We start from the raw sequence: 10,450 nt of genomic DNA, 5'->3' as shown, positions 1-10,450 counted from the left end.
AAATGTTAAGTGTATATTTATAGATATATTTGGAGGATGCATGCATATACTGTTTCAGAAAAACCCATGAAAATCGTGCTGCAAAAAGCTCCTGTTTCAGGATGACATGATGTTTTCCTATCAAACTTTGTGTAACATTATTATCTGACATACATTTGAATGGAGAAATATAGAAAAGTTAGGCTCTCTTTTGAATGGTTGGAAAGGAAAGTCAGTGAAATTTAATTAAATTTCAGTGAAAATTTTATATTCAATAATAGTATATAACAAATTACTAATAAATTCTTGGTGGTATAACTGTGTAAATAAAATAAATATTTTAGAAGTAAATTTTTGAAGTAAAAAAAAAATATTTATATTTAAATTAGTTTTCATTGAGACGAAATCATGTTGACTTTTAATTTGGTTTAACTTGATTCAATTTCTGGTTCACATCTTATTATGCCCGATCTTTCATTTTGGTTTAATTCAATTCAATTTTTTATTTTGGTTCGACTTGACTTTTCATCCGAATTGATTCGATTTAATTTTTAATTAAATTTCAAATTGGCTTCACGATGAAATTTCAAATTAATTTGATCTTAATTGATATGAATGAGTCTTTAATTTAAACTCATTTAATTTCATTTCTATATATAGAGTGAAAAGTAATAAAATTTTAATTTTTTTTATATATTTTAGAATATTTAAAATTCTTTTTATTTTATTAATTTGAATTACCTTCCAAAATTTATTAAATTTCAATTTTTTTTCATCTAAAAAAGTTATTTTAGTGTGAATACTTAATATTTATTTTTAATATTTCTTCGTACTCACAATCCACGTGCCTAAATTTGAGTATCGTGAGTACAATGTCTGTCAATTAATATTTACAAATCATTCTTTTTCTGTAAAAATAAAATAGGATCACATTATCGTACCTTATTCACATTTCTATCTTTATAAATGATTTATTCTTCTTAACAATTTTTTTTTTTTAATTATTGACGATTGACACTCAATAATTCATCTTTAATTTTTATGAAATGAAACATACTAAATAATAAAAAAAACATGAAGGGATAACACTAGATCTATGTAAAAAAAATACAAAGCAAATTTTTATAAAAAACTTAAATACAACAAAACATAGAAAGTTGAATCTTGTTAAGAATAAAATTCAAACTAATAAAAAAAAATAAAAATATTCAAACCATTTGAAATCAATTATATTGTAAATTCCAAAATTAACAAGCTTACCTGAAAAATGATTTTCTTTTTTATAAATTTGAAAAATCTTGGTTTTTACTTACAAAATTGTGTTAAGTTAATTTATGTGTTTAAAATGTTTAACTTAGTCAAGCTCATTTTGTCTCACCATTTAATTTGAGTAGAGATAAGTCTTTTAGGTCAATATCTCTTTAAAGAGTGTAAAATGCAATATTGGGAGAGAAAAAAGAAGAAAATTTTTGTAGAAAATTTCATTGCATACTTACTATAAAAAACAATGATTCATACTTCGTTCATCATTGGATTGTATCGAAATTTTGTGTTAGCAGGATAAAGTTGTTCATTCTAACCGTTGAGATGGTTAATTAAAGGTCTCAGATTAGAGATCCTGTAGAGTAGTTTTATATTTTAGTTTTTCTTTTCTTTGTTCTTCAAATTTGAGAGAATTATTGTTTTAATGTTGTCACTGATTATAAATAATTGTTTTTGTTTTTGATTTGTCTCTCTTATACCTATATTTGATTTTAGTGGAACTTAATTTATTGGCTTGTTCTTGTGGACTTTTACTTCTCACATTGGAAGGATTTTTACACGTTAAAAATATTGGTATTTTCTTATTATAATTATTGTTGGCATTTTATTTTATTGTTGATCCTCATAGAATTATGCAAGTTTGGGATGATTTTTTCCACTACCACTAAAAAAAATTGGTAATTATCTAGGGAAATTAGTGAGGAAAAATATTTCTCACTAATTCTCATGATTTAGTGAGGAATAACAACAAAAAATATTGTAGCTAATTTAAAGCTAATTAGCTATGATTTGATAAATGTACGTTGTTATTTGATAATTTCTCGTAAAAATTCAATATTTTTAGTTACTAAATAATTTTGTTACTAATCCATAGTTGACAAATGAAACTTATATTTAACAATGAAGCTATTCTTTCGCAAATATATATATATATATATATATATATATATATATATATATATATAATTCAAAAAATTATATTAAAAAGGAATAATCTTTTTAAAGAAATTTAATAAGTTATTAATGTGTTATAAAACTATTGTTGATATATTCTATTATTGTTAGCAACAAAGGTTGATTTGAAGACAAAAGAATTTTGATGATGAAGCTAACCTTCGGATTAAAGATTAGCAAAATTGTTATTACATTAAAACTTTTATTTTTAACTATTTGTAATTTTATTCTAGATAAGCTTTTATATTTTAGACTCATTTTTGTTAAGATCACAACAAGGCAAAGAGAGCTCAACATTAAAGCATTTTTGAGAAAACACACTGAAATAATTGATTATCAGTTGGGATAATCGGTTATCCCAGTAAAGATCATAAATGATAATGCTTTCTAGAATAATCGATTATCACTTGGAATAATAGATTATCCAAGAAGAACAACTCCTTTAATGGCTCACAGTATCCTAGTAAAGATTAGAAATGGAAATGCTCTCTGGAATAATCGATTACCACTTGGGATAATCGATTATTCCAAAAGAGCAATGCCTTTAATGACTTGCAGATAATCAATTATCACTTTGGATAATATCTTATCTTAGGAAAAATACTTTGAAAATGTTCATAGATAATAGATTATCACTTGGGATAATCGATTATCCATGAAAATTGTAAGAGTCTTAAGCTTCTGACCTATATTCAAATTGAGCCTATATATAACACATTTTTTAGCTATTCTAAAATTATGAAATCTTAAAACTGTCTTAAGAACTAAGTGCTTTGTCTGAACTCTATGTGTTTTAAGTAAGCTTGAGAAACTTGGTGCTAAGTAAAAGGGTGTGTTGGTCTCAGTGTGTCTAAGTGTCGTAACACATCTATTGAGCAAAGTTTAGCCTGTCAATCCTTGTGTGTGTCAAAAAGAGGTGTTGTAAATCTATTGTCAGTCAAGAGAGATGTATTTCTCAACCTCTATTGAACTTCACTTTGTAAATTGTTGGTTTATTTCTAGTTATAAGTTAATCCCGCTTTTAGAGAGATTAACAACTAAGCGTAGGATCTTTTTGATCTGAACTAGTATAAAAATTATTTGTGCAAGGTTTTCTCTTTTATACTCTTTTATTTACTTGCTCTTACTTGTCTTGATATTTTTTCACTGTGAAGTAGTTTTTTTTTTTTTTAAAAGAAATTAGTTTTATCAAAAAACCAATTCACCCCCCCTCTTGGTTGTTGTCAAACTCCAAACATTTCACCGTGTATTTTCAACAATTGGTATCAAAGCTTGCTTTGATAGTTTTTCAAAAAGTTTATGAAAATGGTTGGACAACAAATTTATGCTAAGGGTGCTTCTATGAACAAACCCCCAATTTTTACTGGTGAAAATGGTTTAACAACAAAGGCTTGGCAGTTGAAGGTTTCTATGATATCCGAGTCTTCAGATTTGGCTTCATCGTCTGTGAAGGTGATGAGCGGCATAAACTTGTGCATTTTCTCCATCAAGTGGACCATTTTCATGGCCCATATATGATGTTTCCTGACCAAGGAGGAGGACCTACCACCCGTAATCCTCCTGATATATATAACCACTAGAGCTGTCAAAATGGATCACAACCCGCGAGCCAACCCGACTTACCACGGGTTCGACCCGGGTTGGGTTTGAAGAAAATGAATTTTTTCTATGTGGGTCAGATTTCAACCCGGCTCATTTAAACCCGGCTCACGCGGATTGAACCCGTGGTGGGCCGGGTTGGCCCACCAACCCGCCTACCTAATTTTATTTTTTTAATTTATTATTTTATTTATGAAACCCTAAAAAATAAAACACTTTCTTCACTCACTGTGTATACAAAAAAAGTAACATCTGCTCTCATAAATCACTCTCACGGAACTTGCTCTCATTTACGGCGTTGTCATTCAAGAGAAAATATTGTACATTTATCTATTCAAGATTATAATATTGTAAATGGATAAGGAACACAAAAATTATTTATATAAGAAACTTATTTGTATGTTTTTTGTGTTTTTTTTTGGATGACATTTGGATTATATTGTACTTTTTATTATTATTTTGAATTGCCTTCAGTTTAACATAATTTTTTGGGAGTTAAATATGTTTAAATTTGAATATAGAAAGTTTGTAATTTTTTTATTTAAAAAAAATTGTAATTAAATGGGCTAGTGAGCCAACCCGTTTACCCACCAACCCGTGGTGGGTCGAGTAGGGTTTAGATTTTTCTGGCTCGCTAATAAATGAGTCAGGTTGGGTTGGCTCACTAAGTGACCAACCCGTGATGGGCCGGGCTGGGTTACTTGTTTTGACAGCTCTAATAACCACACATGAGGCGATCTCTGCTTCTACTTCGATTGCGACTTCTTCACCCTGAGTCGTGATGCTGGTTAGTCTCGGCTGCATAACGGGGACATTCTCTTCTTTCTGGGCTTCTCCTCTGAGGGCTTCTCCTTTGAGGGCTTCTCTCCTACCGCTCGATTTTAATTTATTTCTTTAGTTGACCTGTCAGAATAAACTCTTAGGTCTTGTCCTTGAGGGTCACACACTCCTCCGTGGTGTGACCTATGTTTTTGTAGTACAGACAATGCTTATTTCTGTCAGCCCTAGGAAGGGTTGGTCTTCTCTTTGCTACATACATCAAGTCATGCCTCTTGCAGAATCTTCGACCGAGAGGACTTCAAGGGGGTGTACTAAGTGAAATGACGCCTTGGGGTTTATCTTTAGGACGAGAACCACTCAATTTCTCTCCACCATCGATCATTTTCTTCCCATCTTTCTTCTCCCCTCCAACTTTTTCCTGTTGCTTCTTTCAAAACTCTTGTATGTCCTTTACCTTTGTATCCTTCGGTGCCCTCTCCCTCAGCTCCTCTGTCGACTTCGACGATCTATAACATAGGTTATCAGCAAAGGGTTTAGGTTTGAGGGTCGTTACAACATGTTAAATGGAGAATTTAGGATGAAGATTCTTTATACGTTGAGTAGTCGTCTAATAGTGGTTTATGAAGGCTTTTAGGGACCCCCCTTATCCTGCTTAAGGCTAATTAGAGGTAGAGTAGTCAAATCATGTGTTCGACTTCCAACGAATTGTTGGCCGAATAGGTTTTCGTTGGTTGAGAAGTTCTCCACCGTGTTAGGTGGCAGAGAATTGAACCATTCCAAAGCCTCTCCTTCAAGTGATAAAGAAAAGGCTTTACACCATATGACATCATTGACTGTGTGGAATGCCATTCGATTCACGAACATCTTCAGGTGCTGCTCAAGGTTAGTTGGCCTATCATACATCTTGAAGTTGGGAGGGACGAACTACATAGAGATCTAAGCCTCCAGGATGGTTAGGATGAATGGCCAATTGAGTAGTCGCATTCTTAGCTCTAATCGTATTCTCAGCCCTAGTCGCATTCTCAGCCTTTTAGGCCACCAACTCTCTTTCATAGTGTTGTTGAATCTCTAACATTTGTTGCTGCAACACCTTAATCATATCGGTCGAGTCCTCTATGTTCATGTTCCTTATGGTCACCATCGGGTTTTCTTCAAGATCCTCGGGTCCTACGGTGGACGCTAAATTCTTTCGAATGTGGGGTATGTGATCACAATCAAAACACTCCACGTCACATTTTTCTCCAAACCTCCTAATGTCACTTTCAATGTCCTGGTTGCAAAGTTCTCCTAAGTCCTTAATGCTCTTCCTCTAAGTCATGTAGGGTTACCTGATAAAGATACTCCTACGTTCAAGTCAGTAGTATGACCGTTCGGTTAGCACAGTAAAATCTTCAATTCGTAATAAATATTATCACCTATCTTCTTACCTCAAACTTATAATTAATATAGACTTAATCATGGTTCAACCGCTAGTAAACATGCTTTACGTGTAAGTTTGATTATTGGTGATACTTAAAGTATTTAAATATTTATAATCTTCAACCATTGTACAGTTTACTAATTTGAACTCTGATTATCATGAACCATTTAATCAATAATTAATCAACAGTCATACAATACACCACCCACAATATTGGTTTGACCCTTGCGTGATATCTTATATTACACAAACGTTGATTCACCCCGTCACATATTTTATTTATTTTAAAAAGTTTCTACTAGCTGGGATAGATCCTCACTACGCAATCAAACAATTTTATTTTTAAAAATTTTAAATAATGGTGTAATTGTCAAGGGTACTAAGATAGGGTGGCCTACAAGTCAAGTTTCAACATCAATGAAAATGGACAACATGGATACCTTAATGGTGACAAGACCCTAATTTGTTTTTATATTTACATAAATTATTATATAATTTAATTTTTCTTTTAAATATATTTTATATATTTAGCGTCTTTTTTTTATGTGTGGCTTTGAGTTCTTTTTTTTGGAATAAGAGATAAATATTTTAACATCTTTGGAACACATTCTCCAAAGTTTCCGGAGATCCCACACCTCAACACATGTAATGCTGTGCACAGATGGGGTGTAGAAGAAATTGATGTTCCAGTTATGTAGAAAACTAACGTAACATAATAGAAAAGTGAACACATAATAGACAAAAAAAAAATAATATAATATTTTTAATATTATTTTTCTTGTTTTTACTCGATTAATCGACAAAAATACTAAAAAAACACCATCCCACAAGACTCAAGTCTCCTTATCATGAAAGAGTCTATACTTACGTCTATTAATATAACAATTAATATCAACCATTTCGTTTTATAATTATTATTTATGATAATATATAATTTATTATTATTATTATATTATTTAAATAAGTATTATTTCAATAAAAATATAGACCTATAACTTGTATTAATCTTATAAATACAACTCATATTTTAGAAGAAATACTTATTTAATAATCATTCTATATTTATAAAAATTTAAACTCCTTTCTATCTAACTTAAGGATTCAATTCTGACTAATGTAAAATATATATATTTTTTTCATAAATATGTAGATGATTAACATAAGAATAGACATGCCTAAAAAACCTATGACTCAAGGTTTTTTTTTATTTTTTCTTTCTTTTTGGTCCTAGTCAAGGACTGGACCTGAGGTCTATTAGGACCAGACTGAGGTCTACTAAAGAGAAACGTTGAAAATTCAGCACATGGGATTTTATAATGTAATATTAAACATAAATTTATAATATTATTTTTATTTTTATTTTAAAATGGAAAGTGATCATGAGGTCTCCATCTTGTATAATGGTAGAGTTTTGAAGTGATCAATTAGGTCTAAAATGCACATTTTCATCTTAGTTGACAGTGATTGCGTTTTCAAAAGCTAAAATAGAAAAAAAGAACTTCTTAAAACTAAAATGGATTTTATTTATAATAGGAAAATGATTGGTACATTATTCATGATTATAGAGCTTATTATATATAGATATTACAACATGTTCATACAATTGACATTAAAAATTTATGTTCTTAATTTGATTAGTTTCAAGAAATGGTCTTCCTCTTTTTTCCATAGACTTGCTTCTCAGACGACGTTCTCTTTCTCCATGCAAAATATCAGCAATCCTTCACAAAAGTATAAAACCATTCCTCTCAAAATACAATTATAATATATTATATAAAACTAAAGCCTCGATGACTGTAGGTTTTAGCCATTAAAATTATAATTAATAATTAAATAAATTAAAAGGTTATTTTGTCTTCTTCTTTTTTCACCTGTCAAGAGCTTCAGCATATGTTTCCGCGCCTTCTTCTAAATCTAAAGTATCCAAATTAAACGTCACCGTTTTTTTCTTTAACAGTTGTTTTCCAGTCTCTTCAAGACCGTCCAAGCTTGCTTTTGTAACATTAAAAGTGTTGGAGAGATCAGGATTCAAGTCGTATTCCTGTCATTCATTGCCTCATTCATCAACTTACAAAAATGATTTTTTTCAAAAACTTAAATATTTTACATTAATTTAACATTTTTCTCTACTTTTTACTCTCTTTTTTCTTGAAAAAATACAAAAGTTTACATTTTTATGAAAATTTTACCTTTGTATTATGTGTTAAATGAATGTAAAAGTGTGTCATGATACCCTTACTATCAACTTATTATCCAAAACTTTATGAATATGAAATAAACAATAATAAAAAATATTTTTTTAACAACTTCTTTTGACAACATTTTCACAAGATACACGTGATAATTTGTGATGGGTTCATTTCATATATTTTGTAAAATAAATTCAAACGTATCAATTGTAAAAAAATTGTTATAAAAGTTGGTAACTTACCAAAGTCCAAAAAGTATTGGAGTCAAATGGCAGATAAAGTTGAATAAGAGCCATTCTATGTTAATAACTTTTTTTAACAATTATTTGACAATAAATTATGTGTCACTGTTTTATTCGTCCGTATACTTAAAACACAGACAAATTGTAAGCTATCACATAAACAATTGTAAAAAAGTTTTAAAAAAAAAGTTGTTCCTTAGTTTAATATTTTGTTGTAATGAAAAGAAAAGTGTACCTGGGCTCTAAGGTAGGTATTGCGAGATTGAAAGCCTGAGAAGATTGAATAAAAATAGTATTCAGTGATTGCTGTATAAGCACGACCTTGAAAACTGGGATCAATAACAGCCCATGTCCCAGCTACGACGAGCATCAAAACTCTCCTGAATTTTGGTTGCTCCAGTCCCCAAAGACAACACTAGAATTTCAGGATCCTCATTCTGCTGTAGCACTTCACTCACTGCTATTTGAGACTGATCAAATTGAACATAACATTCTTAAACTTCATACATAGATCATATGGTATATGCATGCATGGAGGATAAATCATAAGCTTATATCTACTAAATTAACTTACCGGATTCAAAGCCGCTTCACCACCATCAACCAAATTGAACTCAACACCATTATTCTCAAATAAGTAAGGTGGGAACTGAGTTGGTGCAGCTGAAGTGGATACGCATATATCCGACAGAAAGGCATTTAAGTAGGGAACCTTCTCAACCTGCATATCAGGAAAAAACATTATATTAATTCGTGTTTGGATTTTAATGTATGAAGAGATATATGCATATGCTGCTAATTAATAACCTTGTAGCTTGAGAATACATATGGTTTTTGTTTCTTTATATCGAAAGCTGGGATTACGAGATTGGTCAATGCTTCACCAATTCGTGTTTCCTTCAAAGCATCACTGACTGCGTCATGTAAACCCTCTCCATCGAACAGGGGACCGTTTCCTGGTCTGCATGTTAAGATTGTTGTTTCACTTTATTACGACAGTTCCATCTAATTATTGATACATTAATTACAAATTAAGACAAAATAGACAGAGTTAATAATCATCATGAGCAACTCTAATATTTATATTATTATACCTAGATTCGTCGAATATACGAGGGCCATTTAGTTTGTAGAAGTCTAGTATCTGTGCAGGAGTATAAGCAGGACGAGTAGGACGATCAAAGCTTGGGGTGGCTAACATGGCTGCTGTGATTGAACCAGTGCTGGTTCCTCCCATCACATCAAAGTAATCTGCTAAATCAGCTTTTGGATCCTTAGCCTGCAACTCAACAAAATTCAAATTTTACTCGTAAACATCATTCATTCATGCCATTTCAAAAATTCACACGTAGTATTAACAATGATAATGAACCTTAAGAGCCTTGTCTAAGTAATCAAGAATTGTTGCTGGAATAATGGCCTTGATGCCACCACCATCAATGGTCAGAATAGTTATCAGTTTTCCATTGTTGGACGGATGCTGCCTTTGGGCACTGAATCCACCAATCAGTTGCCCAGCAAAGATCAAAACAAAGAAAACCAAATGAGCCATTAATGGTGTGTGTGTTTTGTGCAGAAATGCTAAGTGTATATTTATAGATATATTTGGAGGATGCATGCATATACTGTCTGCATTTCTGGTACAGCTTGGAGGGAGGGGTGATCTGATGTTTTACTATCAAACAGTGTAACATTATTGACATATCACCTACATACTAATGCTTTTTGTTAGAAAGGAAGAAAAAATAAAATATTGTATTTCTTATTCCATGATAAAGAGAGAGTATAATTGATATATATAATTGTTCAGAACAATATGAAAAAAGAATATGAGTATAAAAATAGATGAATATAAATACATATATGAATAGAGAATAAAATAATTCCAATATTTTTTAGACATGGGATAGTAGTGAAAATGGAAAAAGATGAAAAAAAAGTAGTAGAAAGTTATAGCTTCCTTAGATTGTTGGATGAAAGGAAAGTGAGTGAATTTTAGTTAAATGTCAGTGGAAATTTTATAT

At 30.9% G+C, this 10,450-nt stretch overlaps 1 protein-coding gene across 1 annotated transcript; it reads right to left on the bottom strand.

Moving 5' to 3' along the window:
• Positions 1-8,761: 8,761 nt before the first annotated feature.
• LOC106773257 (patatin-like protein 3) lies at positions 8,762-9,978 on the bottom strand. Its single transcript, XM_014659966.1, has 5 exons — positions 9,799-9,978; positions 9,521-9,705; positions 9,234-9,387; positions 9,001-9,147; positions 8,762-8,896 (listed from the first exon to the last, which is right to left on the bottom strand). Exons 1-5 carry the CDS (start codon positions 9,976-9,978, stop codon positions 8,762-8,764), a joined length of 801 nt encoding a protein of 266 aa, XP_014515452.1.
• Between the last annotated feature and the right edge of the window lie 472 nt (positions 9,979-10,450).

This window comes from Vigna radiata, chromosome 9 (genome assembly GCF_000741045.1).
Source record: "Vigna radiata var. radiata cultivar VC1973A chromosome 9, Vradiata_ver6, whole genome shotgun sequence".
NCBI lineage: Eukaryota > Viridiplantae > Streptophyta > Magnoliopsida > Fabales > Fabaceae > Vigna > Vigna radiata.
The sequence above is the reverse complement of the archived record's forward strand: the minus strand, read 5'-3'. Positions and strand labels throughout refer to the sequence as shown.

What these genes read in the sequence shown, in the direction of transcription:
- LOC106773257 (XM_014659966.1), bottom strand. Translation starts at nt 9,978, where the DNA reads ATGGCTCATTTGGTTTTCTTTGTTTTGATCTTTGCTGGGCAACTGATT. An exon ending in CGTATATTCGACGAATCTAG is followed by an intron (nt 9,388 to 9,520) that starts GTATAATAATAT and finishes CTTAACATGCAG; the next exon opens with ACCAGGAAACGGTCCCCTGT. An exon ending in ATGTATTCTCAAGCTACAAG is followed by an intron (nt 9,148 to 9,233) that starts GTTATTAATTAG and finishes CCTGATATGCAG; the next exon opens with GTTGAGAAGGTTCCCTACTT.